At 37.4% G+C, this 21,672-nt stretch overlaps 1 protein-coding gene across 14 annotated transcripts in view; it reads right to left on the reverse strand.

The window, feature by feature from the left end:
• Positions 1–21,672, reverse strand: part of gish (casein kinase I gish) — a 315,663-nt gene that overhangs the window by 207,267 nt on the left and 86,724 nt on the right. For 3 of the 14 annotated variants that reach the window (XM_065223561.1, XM_065223560.1, XM_065223558.1), the window contains exon 1: positions 16,343–16,454. The exons of 6 other annotated variants lie outside the window; for them this stretch is intronic. In XM_065223561.1, coding sequence (XP_065079633.1) covers positions 16,343–16,392 — 50 coding nt within the window. In that variant the 5' untranslated portion in view covers positions 16,393–16,454. Of the gene's footprint in view, positions 1–16,342; positions 16,462–21,672 lie in introns of those variants that run through there. 5 more of the 14 variants (XM_065223563.1, XM_065223557.1, XM_065223562.1 and 2 more) reach the window with 3 other exon arrangements.

A 21,672-nucleotide genomic window follows, 5' to 3' on the forward strand; every position in this document is an offset into this window, starting at 1 on the left:
AAAGAAGCCGTGGACTGAATTCATGATTTGCTGCTCAGTAAGCAAAAACGGTTGAACTAGACAACCAAGCCCCTTACACCAGACTATGACTATGACTATGACCGATGATCGTTTTTGAGTAAGAATGACATGAAATAACAGACACGGAAGAAGTCAACTATATTTCGAGAGGAAAGTAATAGATCAACGTGCAGCAAATTTTATTGTTGACGACGAAAATGAATATGTTTTGATACCGATTGTTGGAGACAACGAAACGTTCCATTCTTTATTTGACAAAAGCGCAGATATTGGACTTTATCAAGTCAATCATGTCAGAAATCATAACAATTGTTATTTGGATTTATTACTTACGAATATGACCGATGATTTCTGCGTGATAGAGGCTCCTGCACCTCTATGGAAAAATAAAATATTTCATACTGCAATAGAATTATCCGTATTTATACACGATAACACCACAATGTTGGATGGCGATTTTTTGGAAACCTATTTTGACTTTAGACATGCAAACTATGAGCTTATCAAAAACAATTTAAATTCTATTGACTGGCAAAGTTTGATTAGAAATTCGAGCCCAGAGCAGGCTGTAGATATGTTCTATGAAATTGTATACGATATATTAGAGACGACAGTACCGAAAAAGCTACGGAAAAATCAAAGAAATCTAAAACTCCAGCATGGTAAAATAAGCAAATAAATAATATCAAAAATAGAAAACAAAAGGCTCATAAAGCCAATAAAAGAGAACAAAATAATAGTAACCTCGCAATTTATTTGAACATATGCGATCATTTGAACTGTGAAATAAAAAACGCATACGAACGGTATAACACTCAGGTTGAAGACAACATTAAATCAGACCCAAAATCATTTTTTAACTTTGTTAGAGACAAACAGAAGTCAAATAATTATACTTCGGAAATTTACCTAGACAACAAAACAGGAAAAACGACTAGCGAGATCAGTAACTTATTTGCTGAGTTTTTTTCAGGATATTTACACAAGTCATGATGACCAAGACCGGGATTACCAGTATTTCTCATACCTTCCTGAGCCAATGAGAGATATTGTAGTTAATAATGTTACCCTCAACGAAATCTTACATTCTCTAGACACATTGGATGCATCAAAGGGTGCAGGACCAAATGGATTGCCACCAGTATTCTTGAAATCAGTATCGCAGGAGATACTGAAGCCATTGTTGCATTCCTAAACTCTTTGAATCTATAATAAATCAAAGTGTTTTTGCATTTAATTACAGCGTCAAATTGTTCGTCTATGTTTTTTTTCTAGAGAAGTTCGCGAGTGTAGACTTTTATGGCCGAGCTACGGATAATTCCAGGTCGGTATCATCGATACTGCAGCCGGGGTGGTGTACTTTTACTTTTGAGCGTCTTCACTATTCTACGTGAAGCAGTGTTGTGAAATTCGGATTTTTTTTTTCTTTTTGGTAGTATTTCCCAAGCAATCAAGAAGTGACCGCAATGGACCAGTACGTGTCCAGAACGGATTTCGAATGGTGCTACACCGAGGAACCGCACGCCAGTCGACGGAAGATTATCCTGCAAAAGTACCCGAAGATCAAGAGGTTTTTCGGTTATGATCCGCGGTTCAAGTTTGTGGATGGTGCCATGGTGCTAACGCAGTTTACGATGTTGTTCATAATGAAGGACCAATCGTGGAAGATGATTTTCCTGGGGGCATATTTCTTTGGAGGGGTGATTAATCATTCGAAAGAGCTCGCCTGCCACGAGATTGCTCACAATCTGGTTTTTGGACATGCAAGGCCGATGTCAAACCGGCTGTTTGGATTTTTCTGCAACCTCCCGATCGGAGGAGCGGATGCATCCAACGAAACTTTGAAGCGCAAAAGAATCATTACCAACATAGAAAAAAATTCGGTAAGATCCTTCAATTGCATTATTTTATGATTCTTAAATATTGTACAAATATTTACACACAACTACACATAGTAACTCGGAGCGTTTGGTACGGTATGTCCACGCATCCTTCCACCCCTGTAGATTCAAGAAATGCTCCCATTCATTTCCAATAATCATCTTTGCGGCAAATACAACGCAGTATCCCTGGCCGTATTGACGTTTATATCATATCTCAGATATGCTGTAAACATCAATTAGACAAGAAAAATGATTAGACCTCATCTAACCTAATCATTTTCCAGGATACTTTCTCGTACTGGTTGCGTTTGTATTAGATTAGATTAAATTAGAAGTTAAACATTTAATTACAGGCAAACAGCATGATTTTGTTAAAGGACGTTCACTACTAATCTGTTGAATTTTGTAACATTTTCTATTAACGCAATGGATAAGAGACATTATGTTGAGGCACTATATACTGACTTCAGTAAAGCTATTAAAATTATCTAAGTTAGGTTTTAGTAAACAATTATTAAAGTGGATTCAGTCATACTTGGCCGGTAGGACACAAAGAGTTAGATTTGCAGGAGATTTATCGTCAGTAGTCAATGTAACATCTGGTGTGCCACAAGGTTCCCATCTTGGACCATTACTGTTTATTCTATTTGTTAATGATGTAGAGCACATATTGAATATTCTAAATGTCTCAATATATGCAGACGACATGAAAATTTTCCTGGAAATTCGTGAAACGTCTGATCTTGTAGTATTTCAACATGAAATTGATAACTTTTACACTTGGTGCTCAAAAAGTCTATTAAAGCTTAATGTGAAGAAATGTAATTCCATTTCATTTACAAGAAGGAAATTATTAGACAAGAACATGTAACAATAGGACAAAACAGAGTTGAAAGGTGCAATCAAGTTAGAGATTTAGGTGTTATACTAGATTCAAAATTAAGCTTTGTTGAACATTATAATAACATTATCTACAAGGCAAGAAACATGCTAGGGTTTATTAAAAGGTTTAGCTTTCATTTCAATGATTCATACACAATCAAAACATTATATCGTCCCCTTAATGCTACAACTAGGTAACTCGAAATTTGTCGATTTTGAGTTGAGTATACCAAATTATTCATCTTTTGATGCTCTATAACATATCAAAACATCGTCTTATTACGATAACAAACAAAGAAGATATTTTTAATTTTCAAAACTAGGTATCTCAGCATAGAACAACGATATTGGGTGCTACAACTAGGTAACTTAAAATATCAAGTTTATTTTATAAATTGTCATTGCTATAACTAGGTATCTCAAAGCACCAGCATTTTCTATAATATGATTTTTATGCTACAAATAGGTAACTGAAGTTGTCCAGTTATTGCACTGAAATTTATTCACGGAGATTTTTTTGTTTTATATGCTACAACTAGGTATCTTCAGCAAAAACAGCAATACACATAGACGCGATATCCAAAAAGAAGAAAAACTCACACAAACATACGCTAAAGACAATGAACATCGTTGCTGAGTGACGTATAAAAGCAAAGGACGCATAACATCAGCACCCATTAGCGATTTAACCATTGCGTTGTTCGTACTTCTGGCATTGTTGTGATTCGTGAATTGCAAGTTGTTATTGTAGAGAAATGGACTCGAGTGGATCGGCATCTGAATATACAACCGACGTGTAAGTATTATTGACAGAAAAATGTTGGTAAACAGTGATGATACCAAAATATTCCTTGATGTTTAGTTCGACGTCAGAATCAGAAAATGGTGAAGATACCGAATCTATGACATCAGATGAATCATTTGGCTCAAGTTTGGTGGATACGGAATCAGGGAAAGGTAGCTTGCTGCTCACTTTAAGTGTTTTTATTTTTAAAATATCTAAAAGCATTCCTTCTTCTTTCTATAAAGATGATTCTGAAAGAGAAATCGGCTCCATTCCTACGGATTCTGATGATGACTTAGACGTAAGCCATTTGTTTTCCGAACCAGACCAGATCATTCAGAATATGTTCCTGAAAACATCGATTCAGATGAATCCATAGTTGATTCATTTGATACGTCCGGCTTCAATCAGTCTGCATTACTGGAGAATGACGTGAGCATTGAAGCTACGACAGAAGTCGTTACACACTCAGAAATGTCTGATATACCTGGCGAGGAGATCGAGACTACCGAGGCCTCAGAAGCTGGTGAGCCTAGCATTATGCTAGAGGGAATGGAGACTTTCGCAGAAGAAACAAATCGACCACGAAAACGTACGAGGTGTCCAGGCAAGTGGGAACGAAATGTCCGTAAGATTAAGCGACTTGCTGGACAAGCCTATGTATCTACGCGAAAACGCGTCATTCCTGCTGCAGTGATGAAAGATTCCTGTAAGAACTGCAGGTGGAAGTGCCAGGAGAAGATGTTGGAAGCCGAACGTTTGGAGATATTCACAAATTACTACGAACTTGCTGACTACATCCGGCAACGCGAGTTCATCAATAGCCACACCATAAGGAAACCGAAGAAATGTGTGACTACTGCTGCTACTGCATCAAGAAGAACATTTTCTGTCGAATATTTTCTTCCACATATCGGCGACAAAATTAAGGTATGTAAGACCATGTTCCTCAACACACTGGGCATACAAAAAGGGGTTGTGGATATCGCCATGACTAAGCGGTCATTGCAGAATGTTATGGAAGATGACAAACGTGGAACACACGTTAAATACTGTTTTCCTACATCAGTGGTACAAAATGTGAAACGTCACATACAAAGTTTTCCGGTTGTACCGTCGCATTATTGTCGGGAGAAAACTAATCGGAAATATCTTGATCCTTCGCTGAATATCACCCTAATGTATCGTCTATATTGTGAGTATTGCGACTCTGGAGGAGATCAGAAGGTTAACGCCTCCACGTACCGCAAAATTTTCAATGAAAATTTCAACCTGGGGTTCCACAACCCCAAAAAAGATCAATGCCGTGTCTGTAATTACTATGACAATGCCGATAATGAGTTGAAGGACTCATTGAAAGATAAACACAACCTGCATTTGGCGCAAAAGGAAAGAGTTAGAAATGAAAAGCGGAACGATAAACTACAAGCTGAATCATCAAACGGTAAGCTAGTATGTGCTTCATTTGATCTGCAGCAAGTTCTGCTTGTACCTTACGACCCGAAGAACAGTGCTCTCTTTTACAAGCGGAAGCTTTCAACGTATAACCTTACGATTTATGACATGGTGAACAAGCAAGGGAATGGTTTTATGTGGAATGAAACCGAAGGTGGCCGAGGCAGTTGTGAAATAGCCAGCTGTATTAACGTCTTCTTAATGTCACTTCCTTCAGAAACTAAGGAAGTAACATTCTACAGTGATAGATGCGGAGGGCAGAATTTGAATAAGTTCGTTGCTGCAATGTTCATGCAGGCAGTGCAGAAGTTGGAACATATTGAGAAAATAGATCACAAATTTCTCGTATCTGGCCACAGTGAAATGGAGTGCGATTCCATGCATTCGGCCATCAGTACCGAACTCAAGCGCGTTGGTCAAGCCTCATGGCCTGAGGACATGAAACAAATAGCTCGTAGCGCACGGAGGGCGAACGATGAACCCTACTTGGTTCATGATTTGAACCAAGAGCAGATCAAGGACTACAAAACCTTCTTCAAGCACAACATGACTTCGCGCAAGAAGGACACCAGTGGAGACATTATTTCGTGGCCTAAAATGATTTGGATGCGTTTCTTGAAATCAGAGCCATACAAAATGGCCATCAAAACATCGTATGAAGAGGAGTTTCGCTACATTGATTTCAACAAGCGGAGCAAAAGAGAATCTTTAAAGTGCGAATAAAACGTTTAAACGTGTTAATACATACATTAAAAGTTGCCAAATAAATGAATATTTCGATTTTGCGTTTAACAACTTCTTTCTCATTCATCAGAAAAACCGCTATCTCAGAACAAATGCTCTAGAAAATGTTTAGCTGTGCATGCTACAACTAGGTAACTCGGTATTTTTTTAAATATCTATATTTTTTCCCATACATCCACAAAGGCACCGTAATGTTCACCTGGCTAGAATGGGGAATAGTATAATTCATGTATACTGCGTAGAAATAACCTTTTTACGCTTTTTTGACACGTGAGCCATCTTCTTTAAAATAGTTCAAATTTTGAAATGCGTTTTTCTCAAAACTTCGATTTTTGAGATACCTAGTTGTAGCATTAAGGGGACGATATGTTGCATATGTTAGGCCTCTCCTTGAGTACTGTAATATAGTCTGGGCTCCATATCAAGATACTCATATAAACCGCATTGAATCAGTTCAAAAACAGTTTCTATTATTTGCTCTAAGAAAATTAGGCTGGACGAGTTTACCCTTACCATCTTATGAGTCTCGATGTATTTTGATCAATTTTGATGCCCTTGAAAAGCGAAGGCAGTTTGCAATGATAGCTTTTATAAACGATGTTGCAGCACAAAGAGTGAATATGCCACAGAGATTTTAGAAAATCTAAATTTTTATGCTCCCACTGGTTCCTTAAGAAACAGAAATATGTTTTATATTAACAACCAAAGAACAAACTATGCCAGGAACGCGCCTTTAAATAGAATGATGTCTTGTTATAATTAACATTATGAAACAATTGATTTGACAATGAACAAAAATGCTCTTAAAAAACGTTTCTTTTCGAGGTTAGCCAGAGATTGAAAATTAAAATAGATGTTAAGTGTTTTTGTAAATTAAACTGGTCTACATTTGATTGACGGCGAATAAATAAATAAATAAATAAAATAAATAGGGTAAATGTCGGCTTCGGCACCCATTGACTGTTTTCGGCAATCAAAATTTAAACGTTAATTTCACTATGTTTTACCATCAACACACTTCCCTGAATATATCCAAATGATTCTTTAGTCTTTCAGCTTCAATCTGATTATATTTGTAGGACCGAGCAATCCTGTTATGCCAGATTTTTCTTCAAATGAAGCATACGTAATACAAAATGGGGCTGATTTCGAGTTGCCGATAATAGAACAGCTGGTTAACACGCAGTTCTAATGGGAAGGTTGCCGAAGAAAAAGAGGCTGCCGACAATAGTCACACTCACCTGAGAAGTTTAGAGCGTTGTAAAAACGCTTTCAAACAATTCTGTCGATTGGAATGGATAGAGAAGCAAGCAGCAGATGAATTGAAACAAACAGACACGTCATATATGTGCGTGACGCTGTGAAAATGCTAATAGAAGTGCGGACGCTGCTTAGATTGACGAGAATACGTAAATTCCCCTAGATAGAGATTTGAACACCTCAGCTTATTTGTTGCTTGGTATGTACAAGCAACCACGAGCACGATGACTACAAGAGCGATTTTGGAGCTTACCTATTGGCTAGGATATAATACCTTTGTCTTTACCACGGTTTGGAAAGCGAGAAAACAATACTCTTTTATCAGCTATATTATTTTCTTCGAAAATACCCATTGGAATATAATTAAGATAATTTAGTGTTGCCAAAATCCTGGATAATTCCGTGCACTGATATACTGCGCGGCATCGAAATCCATTATTAAAATTAGTACGAACGACTGAAAGATGGTCCAAATATGTAAAATTCGTGATAAAGTGAAAAAAAAACCTCTTAACCCTTATTCCAAACCCATGATCCGAGCTAGAAAATGCTCTGCAAATTGCCTATTCTTCAATAAATATTCATTCGACCACCCGGAGGCTGCGAAATACCTATATAGAGATACAAACACTGAAAGCAAAAGAAACAGAACAACAAAAGAAAAGCTCAAAACAAAACATTACCAGATGTACAGCCTCATGCGTCTGCTCTGCGTCGCTTTCTCGCCCTGTCCGAACCAACTTCTTTGTTTTGCAACAAGAGCACACCACGACCGACTACTACCTACGGGTGTGACGTATCACTCTGCCAACCATCAGCCTGTGTGCCTACACAGGTAAGCTAACTGTTGTTGTTGATTAAAATTTTATCACCACGGGTGAGTGCACATACAATTCACATTCGCTCGAACAAAACACACTGCTACTGCTGTCGTCACACTGCCCTCGTTACTGCATTAATTTTTTGACGTGTGCACATTGTTGCTTCCTAAAGTGAGTGAATGAGTGAGAGAATGCAATCTGCCGTCGTCGCTCATCTATCTGTGTGTGTGTGTGTGTGTGCGCGAGTGCGTTTGTGCGTTTGCGAGTTGCAGAAGAAATAAGTAAAACAATAACCGGTTGCATAACACACATAAATGAATGAAAACAAACTGAAAAACTGAAAAAAAATAATAATGGAAATCTGTGCACCACCAAACCAAGCATGCACGAGCCAAATAGCGAAACCTTTATGAAATATCGTTGCACTTGACGAGGAAACGGGGCGTGCCGACGAGCGGTTGGGTGCGAAAATCCGCTTTTATTTTTGTGATAAAATTCACGCAAGTCAAACCCGGTCGGCGAACGGTGGATCATAATTAAATATATATAGCACGTAGCACAAGCCACCATAATAATTACAAGGGAGGCAGAACCGTTGACCTTATGGGACGGGTTGCAGTTTTAAATTAAATTTACTTTCTGCTTGTTTATTCAATCTTAATTCCATTTCAATGTCACGTTGACAGATACGGAACATGCGAGAATGCAATATCACATTTTATGAATAATGTTTAATGATTGGATCAAAGAGTTAAAATGCATGCTGCCTGTGCAACATGTGCAGCTGTTATTGATACAAAAATTGATTTCTTCGTAGCTCATTGCTGAAAATTCGTACGAGATTTCACCGCGGATTGTGCGATAATTTTGAGACCACAAATGAACCACTTTAAAACGCCATAAAGTTCTCGGTCGGGACATATTAGATGAGCGATATTTGTGCTGTAATGGGACGCGCACCCGATCCTGTTCGAAAATCATGCCTGAATCGTCCCAGGGAGGTTATTCTGTGTAAATGCCATCGCTTCTGTCGTTTTCTTACTTTTGTACAATCGTCGTCGCTAAGCGGCGCCGGTGGTTTAGTTGTAAGCGTGATTACCCCCCTCCCAAGCAAGCCTGGGTTCAATCCCAGTCGGCGCCACCGGAATGTTCTGAGGCATAACGTCTCTGATCACGGATCAGGGAAGTAAAGCCGTTGGTCCCCGGTTCATGAGTTGATGGATCGAAAGGTAGGGTCCAGGGGTGGGAGCTTTCTCCCGGGCGTCGGTAGCATTGGTGCTCAGCACGGAAAACAAGATCGACGGAAAACAAATCAAGGAAAAAAATCGTCGTTGCTACGGATCGATCATAGTGATTTGTAGTGATATGAGGGGCTCGGTGACGTAATGACAACCGTTTTTGCTTTCTGAGCAGAAGATCGTGGATTCCATTCCAATTTACTGCACAGTTAGAAGTTGAGAGAGTCGCATTGATTTATACCAGTATTTTTTACTTCTCTTCTACGATTAAAATAAAAATGTTCAATTCCCGGTTTTTGACGCAGGATTACGTATTTCGACAACATATTGGGGGTGCAATTAAAAAAAAAACCAAAATCGACCGCGTTACGAAAAGTTTTTGACCACTTATAACTAATAATAGCGGATGGATTTTAATTCTTAATTGGCTTAATCGATTGGTAATTTTTCTACGAAGCTGCTAAAATGAATAATTTATCAATTTTGAATAGGTCACTATTGAAAATTACTCAAATGTCCAACTGTTGCCATTGTGATCAAAATTATCACCGATTGCCTGCAAATAGTGGTTTCCCTTACATAGTAGCTTAAAATTGATACCGAGCACGTAATGCTACGTCAAATCTACGGTCGAGTTTTGGAAACAACCTCTTACTGTTTTTTTAAGATTATTTAAAAAAAACCCCAATAAAAACATCAACCCTGCCCTGGCGGTCAAAAATAACCGTTTTGAGATAATCATATATTTTTTTCAGCAGAATTGCACTACATAGACGTATTGTAGAAAAAATATGAGATGACATTTACATTAACATGTTGATGATCTCGATCTTCATAATCTCGTGGAATCATGAATTCGTATAAAATCAATGAGTATCCTGCAAAAAATTAGCGAAAATGTTGTTTTAGTAAGTCGTAAAAAAATAATATGTGTTAAATTTGTGGAATACAATGATGTGTAACCAAAATATTTATCATTGTCCAAATTGTCCTGGAGATATTTTACAGGTTAATTGAAATCTTGTTCGATATCCACTCAGAATATTTCTGAGCATTTTGTATAGCACGAGGGCTTGGATTATCAAAATCATCCCGGATATCTGATCTTGAATATCTGCACACTCAACAAGGTATACGATGATGCGACTTAAGGCAGGAATAGGTAAATCTCCGTGAAGCCCCATAATATCATTGGTTTGGTTGATTAGGTTTTCCAAAAAGTCTGGAGTTTTACTCTTTATTTTTTTTTTATTAGTCAGTTGATTCATTCATGACTTATTGGGGTGAGATTTGAACTCTTGACGTTGGCGTGAGATGTATGGATTCAGATCTTTATATTTTACAGGCTAGCCAAGGTATTCTACGATGTTCTGTCTAATATTGTGTACCTGGTTAGCACAAAGTGCAGAAATTATTTCTCTGGACCAATCATCTCGTGATTTTCTCGCACGTTGATTGTGTCGAACATTTGCATGCCAAGCATGATCCCCTCCCCATGGACATGGAGGTTGACGGTACTGAAGCAAAGGGTTATGTTTAATTTCTTTATATTTGCAACGATGATGATTTCCTATAGTGACACATATCACCTTCTTAATGCTTCAGTATACCTCAAACGATTAATTCTTGGTTGTTAATAGAACTTCCTTGATGCAATCGGCTGCATTATGCAGACTGAGCAATTCTGATTATAGTATCAGATTTGTTCTGTATACAGAGGAACTGGGAGGGCTTATTAAAAACTTCTCACCAAAAAAGTAATGATCTTCTTGTAAATTTTGCATATAATTTTATTAATATTTTATTTTATTTAAGCATATTATTTTTGTTACAGTCAATTTGCATTAGCATATGATACAAGAGATTTAATATTACTTGCTCGTTTTCGCGTAAAATAATCAATATTTATCTTACTTGTAATAACCTTTGAAAGTTTTTTTTCAAGTTTTTTTTTTGTGATCTGAAAATTTACCCAGTTTGGTTAGAAGTTTCGAAGCTAACGCATGTCCACAGGCCTAATAGAAAGATAGGCAGAACAAGTGTATCATTAAGAATGGTTGCATGCAGGGTTGCTTCCACTCACTTGCTATAGATGAGTGATTTTCGGAGTTTTGAATTCGTTAGATGTTGTAATGGAGATTTGTGCTGTTGGATGCGGGTGGAGTTTGGAGGGCGGGTGTTTGACGCATAGAGCCTGTCAATTTCGCTTTCAGAGTGTCGCAGTCAGCGGTTTTATGATTCGTGAGCGCTCGCGATTCGTAGAATCGTTGATTCTGACTGCAAGTGGATTTGACGGGTTTTGTGTGTCGGACGCTTGCTTTTTGGCCTCTTCTTGTGTCTAATATGTGCAGAGTATCATTACAACGTCTAATGGTTTTGAGATTCCTGGTGGCGTGAAATATATTTGTGAGAATATCTTTTTGAGATTTTAGCAGTCACGTTTTGTTTGTAGTTTATATTTTATTTATTTCATGTAATTATCGTACATAATAGTTATTCAAAGCGCTGTGGATTATAAGATGCTCGATGACCCTCGAGGGATCGATTTTGCTTACTGAGCAGAAAATCATGGATTTAACCCCAAGCTCTTCCACAGCACAATAAATCGCCACCATCATTTGTATATTTGATATTGAACATTAACCTCGGAAACTATTTGCATATCAAGCGAAAACGTAGTCCTGTATTGTCGCGAAGCGTTATGGTTCTGAGATGCTCGATGACCCTGGAGGGATCGTTTTTGTTTACTGAGCAGAAAATCATGGGTTTAATCCCAAGCTCTCCATCATGACTCTTAAAATTCATTATCACTAAACAAAATTAATATGTTCTTTCGATAGCCGGCTATCGAGAGATTAAATAAACAACAAATAAACAATACATACTTTTGGTTGCATCGCCAACTTGGGGTGAATCCTAACCGAATATCCTACCCAACCCTCCAACTCCGTAGCACTTATGAGGGTGTCGCTAAGTCGGTGGCCTCTCGTTAAGTAAGTACTACATCAACATTTCCTTCCCTATCCCTAGTTATGGTAAAGATGGGCGTGGCCGGGAATAGCGACAGTCATGCTTCTGTTATTCTTGTTTAGATTGGAACCAATGCTTACTCCTCAGCATTATTCCTGAAAGTAATCTAACTGAGAATTTCAGAAGAGACGTGAGTGTCGCTAGTATCCAATCTACGAAGTATATCATAACAACGCTAACGCTAACGCTAACGCTAACATTTGCATGCCAAGCATGATCGGGTATGCAAGGAGTATGAGATCGGGCATTTATTGTTGGCATGAATCAGCTTCTCTATCATCAAGTAGCTTCGTAACAGGATATTACTCGCTCAGGCTTTATACTAGACCTACTTTACTCGGAAAACTGTAGCAAAGGAATTCAAACACTTTTCTTGCAATGTCACCAACATAAATTCTTAAAATTCACTCTGTAACCTATCGCGGTAGGTACAACGGGAAACCCCCCGTGCGGGGGGCAAAAGTCACAAGTTCAAATCTCACACCCGGACAAGTCACAAATGACCTAAGAGCGTTAAAGTGACTATAATAAAAAAAAAAACGTGCGCGAGCAGATTATGAGTGAGAGAAAATAATAAAGTTTTTGCAAGTTTGAGGATTTTTGGTGCTGTTGTTATTATTATATCTTACATGCGTATGATTAAAAAACTGTGAACAGCAAAGTTTAAGGAAATTAATTGGGCTTTTTGTTAAAAATATTTTCAAGATTGAACACTAATTGCTCAAATTATGCGATAAGTGAATTTTAACCTACGAGTATCTCGAAAATAACAACTTTGGGCAATTTAAGCATTATGAGCTTTTTTGTTGCAAATTTAATGTGCTTTAATATTAACACTATTTCAAAGATATTCGATAACTGTAGGTGGTATTTTGGAAAATACTTATTTTTTCAATAACTCATAACATTTTTGTTTATGATTTGCCCAGCAAATGCACAGTAGGTAATACTTTATCTAAACTACAAAATAAATATAAAAAATAATTTAAAATATATATGCAATTTGAGTAGGGGAAATGACGGCTTCGGCATGCCAGACTATTTTCGGCAACGCAAATTGAAACACTATTTTCACTGGATTTTCTTACGAAAACACTTCGCTGAATGCATGCAAACGATTCTTTATGCTTTCAGCTTCACTTTGACTATATTTTTACCACTGAGAAAAAAGCAATCTAGCAAGGTTTTCTTGAAATGCAACACACGCACTACAAATTGTAGCTGATTTCGAGTTGCCGATAATAGAACAACAGATTTACATGCAGTTTAAATGGAATGGTTGCCGAAGAAAAACTGGTTGCCGACAATACTCGCTCTCACTAGAGAAGATTGGAGCTTTGTAAAAGCGTTTCAAAACAGTTTTTGACAATTCTTTCGACTGAAATTGTTAGAACAGCTGGCAGCAAAAGATTGTAAACAAACCAATACTGCATATGTGTGCGTTCCTTAGAGAAAAAGGCTATAGAAAGAAGGTCGCTGCTTAGGTTGCCGAGAATACGTAAATTCCCCTATTTTAATTTTTTTTGATAATTTTGATTTTTTTTGTAAAAATTTTTTTTTTACAGTGTATATTTTTTCTTAAAAGGCACAATACATGTCGGCAGCTTCGCCCAGGACACCATCTCGATCAAACAAATCGTTCGCGAGATAAATATTTGTTCTATTGATGCGTATCATTTTTGCATAAGCCCTTTTCAAGTGTTAGTCGTGTGCAAAACTAGGGAACCATATATGTAAAATGGCATGTTGGGCAATAACAAACAACTGTGAAAAGGTTCATCATAATCGTAGAAGGTCGATCCGAAACGATTTGCGAATCTGTGTGGAACTGCTCAGATGTGTAAACAAGAGAATATAATGGTGTATGCGATATAAAATTGATTGATTCCAAGCAGTGATGGTATAATCATTTGAAAATTGATTCTTTTCTACTGCAAAATATCATACTTGATGTTGATTTTACAAGCTCCTTTGATATTGCGAGACTATTCACAACGTTTAAAGTTGAAGCTGAGAGTTGAATCGACGCAAAAATGATTCCGTTGCACCTCGTTTTCGTAGAAAGAGAAGGTATAATAATGCTATCTTTTTTTTTACTATTTCTTTCGATGGCAGACACGAAGCGACTGCTGCCAGCCGTTATGGAAGTTTCGGTTTCGTTCGGGTGTAAAGTAAAAATCTCAGAAACTCAATTTCAATACAGTTTGATGAGATTTGCTGGCGAGTTTTGTTAGCTTGATAATCCGAGCTGCGATATCACAGCTTGCAATATCAACCGCAGTTGGTTTCTTGTTGATTTTTGTCTACGAAAATGAAGCGTGATCTTGTTCTTTGATGAAATTTGACTTTTTTATATTTTTCCAACATTGATTCCAAGTAACATTGCAAGTTTTATAAAGGATACTCAGCAATGTTTCAAAAATAATTGCGGGTCATACAAAATGAGGCCGCAGGCCGTGCAGCGTTGGGCAGGCCTGGTTTAATGGATTCTTCAAGACCAAATTATGGCCTACAAGACAATGATAATACCAAAATTGTGTTACGAGTATATATGATCTTTCCTGGTGCGATTTTGGGTTTCCCACGTTTTTTCCAGGCAAATTCGAACTCCGGGTTATCTCTTATCAAGACAACAGTATTTATCAAGTTGATTCCATTTGAATAGATTTATGCCGCCAGCTTTAACCAACTACAGTCGTAATGGTTTGTTTTGATGTGAGGAGCTCGGTGGCCTAGTAGCGACTGATTTTGCTCACTGAGTCGGATATCGTAAGTTTAATCCCAGGCAGCTTTATATCGCGCGGGACCGAAACACGTACATCTCGTACAAAAAAAAATAGGCGTTTTGTATGAATTTTAAACGGATTTTGATTTATTTCTTAACGGATTTTGGTTTCCAAGTTCTATTGCAAAAACAAAAACAAACCAAAAATAAACTTTTGGACGGGTTTAAGGAGCTTCGATCAGTTAGTGTTCAGTTAGATCCTGATGAGTTTGGACAGCTTAAACAGTGCTCTTGGTTGAAGGTTGAAGAAATTCTGTGATGTTTTATAAGATCTCAGGTACAGTTGAGGACTTTCAGATACGTTCGGGGAGTGTTGAGAAATGTTCTGAAAACATTAAGATTTTAAAAGAAGCTAGAAATTTGAACGCGCCATATCTGTTTCATTAGTTTGGAATACTGATAATGTAATGAAGATACCGTTCCGATTCAAATTTCGGACGATTCAAATTTCGGACACTTTCATTTTTAATTAAATATTACATCCAGTTAGAAACAAAGTAATAATGTTAGATGATCGTGGAGGGCTCTAGTCAAAAAAATTTAAAATTTACAAGACATGTGGATCATATTCGACCGAGATAATCAACTTTTAAAAGTGTCCGAAATTCGAGTTTAAGTGTCCGAAATTTGAATCGGCACGGTAATTGAAAATTATGAATTCGTGATCTAGATAAGTTTCCAAGCCCTCGATCAGGAAAAAATGTCCAGAACTTCTAGGTGTAAGTGTTATGAACTGTAAATGAATCTTACATTTGCTCGTACCAAATTAATGCTTACTGTGGAATGGCACTACAGTGCCTCGACAAACCATTTGCGGGAGTCCACGAAACAGGTGTCTTCAATAACCTGCCGTACATATCGATTCCACGACGGCTGTAGACGTCGCGCTGCGGCTGCTCCACAAACAATTCTGCATAAGTACCTACGCGTGAACATTTGTTCGCTTTCAGTGCTAAAGCATGAAGACAAGCTGACAGGCAGTGCAATAAAATCCAATTTATTAAACAAACAACACAAGTCTAAATGTGACAACTGCTCCGCGTGTAAGCTTACGACGAAAGGAACGCATCTTTCGGAGGGTATCGTTTGATGATGTCGATTGTTCACCAAAGGCTAACAAGTGTCACCTGAAAGCCAAGACGATGTAAGCTTTCCTTTTAATCCCCCGTATAATGCAAATAAAATTAGCGATTCACGTGCACCAGTCAAGCATTTTCTTCTGCAGCAACAACAGTCAACAGTGTGGCATAAGCCCCAAATCGGCATTGGGCTGCAACGAAGGAAAACAAGACCGCGGCCGTCGAAAATGGAAAAGAAAAACAACCTCAAAGTGCTGGATTCGCTCTGCGTGTGCTTACGAAAACGAAGTGAACAAAAAAAAAACTTGAAACAAAACTGTGTGGTGACCCAACAATTTCAAGGAACAACACAACCATTACCTGCAGTGAGTAATCTTTTTTGGACCAAATTTCATCGGAACACATAACATTTGCACGACCACAGCAGCGATGATGCGCGTCTGCTTCTCGCCTTCTCGAGGGAGTCTTGAAGGATGTTGTTGTTTTAGTCGATTTTTCTACTATTCTGGATCCGACAGGTACCCCGCAGCGCCAGTGGGCTAGTTGCGAAAATTTAGGACTCCCGACAACCGAAAGCACTGCTGCTGTTCACCGACTTTTGCAGGAGAAATGTTGCTCTTCTTTCATTAAGATTGCTGTCACAAGATAAAGATAAACGCGATGGTGGAACACGAATACACAGAAACACTACATTCACTTCAATTTGAGAGATAACGGAAGCTGTCACGACGGCACCACCGGGGAGGCTGGCCACCATCGGTTGTCGATATCTTTTTTTTAATAACTATAACGGCGTTTCCCATTCCGGGCCATGATGTGCACAAAGTTTCCCAAAGCTGCCCAACTGTTGACTAATTGAGAGGTATTGTCTCGCCCGTCTGGTGATGACTGCGGACTGGGCATGATTGATGTTACGGGCATGGGTTTTTGCCAAAAAAAAAAGATTGGTGAGTCGAGTTAACCAAACTGTAACTGATTGTATTTTAACCGCAAAGATTGAATTCAGGCAAATTTTCTCCACGAATCACATTTTGGACGATTTCATCTTGAACTCCGACAGTTCGATAAGAGCAAGAAATCCTAATGATAGCATAGTTTTAGTACATCCAAACTCAACCATGTAAAAGAAGCAGTATTCAATTTAGCCATCGCAATCAATCAGCAGCGATGCGAAGCTCAAATAATTGATTTATTTACGTCCAGTTACTCAATAGCTCCATAAAAAAGCGGCCCGCCACCGAAAACAAATCACTCAAATTTCGCACCAACAACGAACCTATTGGCACCTACACATTGATAGCTCAATCTGTCGAATATGAAGCCCAAATCGACGCATATGCCAAAAAAATGCAAGCTCAATAGGGCAAGCCCTAGGTACTGAGTGTGTGCCATTCGTTCGCTATGTTGTCACACACACTGTACTTTGTGTGTACAGATAAATAGAAGAGCAAATACGGAATGTTAAACTTGTGACGACAGTTTGCGTTTCTCATCCATCCACCGTCCGCCTTTGGTTGGCTCTCCACATTCAAGTGTTGTTGACACTCGGCCGCGCTCGGTGGCCCTTAGTTGGTAACGTGACACTAACGCCAATCCATTATCAACGACAACAACTTGTGCATGTGGCTCGAGTGTTTTTACCACACATACAAAGACACACACACACACTTGCAACGCGGATGTTTATCAGTACGAAAAAGGATTTTTGTTCCAATTTTACTGAAACATGTTCTTCTAAACTTAAAGCGGAACTACTGTCCCATTATCAGCAGCTCGGTAAGAGGCCTCTTGTACCGCACCATCATCGGATGTTGTGATTAATGACAGTTTAATTGGGTGTGAATCAGCATGTTGTGCGATGAGTGCATGTCGTCCAATTTGTCGACAAAAATTACGATACGGCTTACTGCCGTTTGTGATCATCATCGGAAAAGAACTTCGCTATGGAGCATTTCCAGCTCAAAACAAACGCACAACAAAATGTCAGATTTGTCTCGAACCCTTCCGATTTGAATGAAACATTGTTCACTAGTGTTTGCTGCTACCAATGGCTGCATTTTTCATCTTAATATGAATTGTTTTCTTAAGAGTAACTTTTAAAAAGGGCGTATTTAAAAAAAATGCATATTTTTTCAAAAATCATAACATGAAAAGAATTGATCTGATTGCGCCTAAAAAGAAACTGGTAAGTCAGACAGCCACCACATCTGAGAATGGATTATTTGTTATTTAATATACAATCATGGAAAAAAACATATTGATGCTGGACATCGCGACTAACATTTTAAAATGGTCTAAAATGCTTAAAATTCATAATTTATTTTTTTTATTCGCATTAACTAGAGAACGGCTGCACTTAAGAAAAAAGTTCATATGTGCAAATTTATCAAATATGATGCGTAGATTCCAAATAAATTATAATTTAACTAAGGAATATACAATTTAATTAAATTGAGAAAATCAACAAATTTATTAATTATAGAATTTTTTTGAAGCAAGTTACCAGCTTACCCTCTTCACCAAATTTTAGGACATTACTTCAGCTCTCTTTACAAAACAAAAATATAAAAATCGAAGGGTTGGTGTTTTGAGAAAATCAACGTTGTATGTTGTTTTACTATGAATTTACTGAGTTTTTTTTCATCTTTCCGTGTATTTTTTCTCAAAGAACATTCAATTACCTACAACTTTTTCTCAGATTTCATTTTGATCAGATCATTCATTTTAATGTAAATCATAACACATCCAATCAATTTAATACGCCTTTTACAAAAGTTACTCTGGAGAAAAAAAAACATATTTTAAGGAGGGAGTACACTTTGATTTTACAAAAAAATGCTTTTTTTTGTAGCTTAAAATGTTCCTTGGGATGTAAACTTTAATTTAGAAAAGACTCCAAGTCCGCCAGAATATTCCTTACCGCTTTACGAAGCGATTTCCTAAAACATGTACCGGCGCGCTGAGAGAGCATTTTATCGTTAAACGCGTTTATCTCCAAACGGGGTTTTTCAAACTGGCGTGGGAAATAACTCTAACCAGTTATCATCAAATTTGGATATCGCCTAGGTTTTCTTGTTCAGAATTAAATTCTGCGTAGAATCCACATTTTCGATTTTGTCAAAAATGGATTTTTAATCCACGATTTTGTAAGCATTTTTAGGGTGAAAAAATGGACTTTTTTTTCCTAAGGCCACAACTTTTGAAAAAATTAATTTAAAAAAATCGGAATACGTATTTCTAACCCAAATTTCATTACAAATCAGGATTTTTGTTCGATTTATGTTCCAGGATCACATGGAAAGGAGTATTTTCCCACGCCGTTTTCCGACTTCCGCGCGAGGACACCCGCGCGACCTGGTGCACCGGCCACGGGGAGACGCCAATCGAGTTAAAAAAAATACAAATTGTAGTTCGAAGGATGACTAATAAATGAGTTATAACATATTTGCCCTCCCTGAGTGTTTTATTGCTTAAAAAAATTAACGAAAATGCCTTACTTTTTGGACGTTCAAAGTGTGTACTACCCCCTTAATGAAAAGTGCAACCATTATTGGTAGCAGCGAAAATACGAGTAATGTTTCATTCAAATCTGAAACACTTAAAATTCAACCGGTTTGCGTTTTGGGTAGGAAATGCTCTATGGGAATCTCTGCTCTACAGGGGGTGATTGATCGAATGGTAGACTCAGGGCTGATAGTGGGTATGTGATGTAATAGTAGTGACTTTGGTGACTAAAATCACGAAAATAGTGACCAAATAGTGACCTTTCATCCATTAAAAAGTGACCAATAGTGACACTTATTGATCGGAAATATATGGTTAAGTTATTCCGATATTTTTCATACCTTTTAAAAATAAAACAAATTTGAGTTTGATTTAAGGATCACACACATTTGTTATAAAAAAAATAAGTATGAATTAAATAAGCAAGAGCACCGTCCAATTCTAACCCCCATTTCCTCACTCTTCAGATCACGGATTTGTTATTAGATCGCGAAATTGAGGCACAGAGAAAAATGTTCTACCGATTTTAGTCAATTTTTTACAATTTTAGGACAACAATTTTTGAAGATCTAGAATCATACATATCCTTCAGATGCATTTAGCAACATGAAGTACTGCAGTCTAGAATTAAATGTGTATAGATCTAAGTTAGCCATGAGTATATCAATAAAAGATCCTTCTCTTTTTTGTAGTCGCTGTAAAGAACTGGTCGTCTTTTTACTTTGCTCCATTCCTCCTAAGAATATAATCTTTTGTAACACCTCAAACAAAGAAAAATAATCATAACTCTGGGATCAAGACAACTTTTCTAGATCGCAGTTTAGGAAAAAAAAACTCATTATTATGGCACGAGGAAAATTTTCCCAGATGGAATGATCACAAAATTGAATGCGTCTAGGATTTAAAATCTTGATCGCGAAAAATTAGAGGTTTAGGAATACATTTCAGAGTTTAGTTTTTGTATTACCGGAATATTAGTATGGAAAAAATACAATACGATTTAATGGACTTAAAAAGGAACTCAAGAACCTGTGACATGATTTTTTTTCCTCGATGTTTGGACAAATACTAAAGCTACCGGGGGTCAAATGTTTTTCAAATGTCTGGCTTTTGAACAAATGTCGAGAGCTTGAAAATTTTCCTAGTCCATGTTTTGACATTATACATTGAACCAATATTTCTATGTGAATCACTCAAATGTAAACTCTCCCCCAAAACACGTATTATTCACCTGAAAAATGCGATGGAAAATATCTACGTACCTTTCAGGTGAATTTTATCTAACTTTTTGTGTTGCAGTGTGGGCTTGGACAATTTTCAAGATCATAATGTAAAATAGCCAGAATATTGGGTCTAGAACTTTTTTCGAAATCTCTGAAAATGTATGATAGGTCTATGACAATTTCAAGATGAAAATAAATAAAATATTAGGTTCCGTTCCATATGTTCGCAACTCTTCTTGCCAGACTTTACTCTGAGTTGTTAAAGTCAAATTCTTTACTCTAAACATTAGTTCCAGGTATTTAATGAAAATTTTATAAATTTTCCTTAGAATTCCCGTGCTATTACCATCATAAATTTCGTAAATTTCTGCAAAGAATAATCTTGGATTGCTTTCCTGAAGTCTATTGGAAATTCAATTTGACATTCTCCTCAGAATTCCCAAGGTATTTCCTTAAAATTCTAAAAACAGAAATCTAGCTCAGAAGACCCTTGAAAAGTTTTTAAGAATTCCTTTAACACTCCGAATGTCCGATGTCTCCGAAAAACGTGTAATGGCAAGTTTGCAATAGCATAACTTAGCCATTAGTTCAAAAATTGTGGTACTTCTAGAATTCCTAGGGTCTGCAGATTATTTTGATTGTAAAAAATTGAAAATAGGGTCGTCTACTTTATTCAAAAGCTAACAGAGTCGTTACACGTTTTTTTTTTAAAGGATTGTTTATGGGTTTTGCAAGTGGCTTAAGATCCATTAATTAGATTAATGGACACAAATGTTCATAATTAGCGATAATACAGTCATGGTTTTTATATATGGATCCTGGAGACAACGGAACGGTCCACCGGAAGATTCGGAACATCCATAAAATTGGTCAATCCACGAAACTGATCCTAGAGCTCCGCGGTTTTTTCGAAAATACGTGGAACTGTGATATAAGAAAGAATTTTGGGTCGTGAAATAAAAA

Source organism: Ochlerotatus camptorhynchus, unplaced genomic scaffold, assembly GCF_037179485.1.
Source record: "Ochlerotatus camptorhynchus isolate MF236.1 unplaced genomic scaffold, CSIRO-AGI_Acam_v1.1 ptg000193l, whole genome shotgun sequence".
Lineage (NCBI taxonomy): Eukaryota > Metazoa > Arthropoda > Insecta > Diptera > Culicidae > Ochlerotatus > Ochlerotatus camptorhynchus.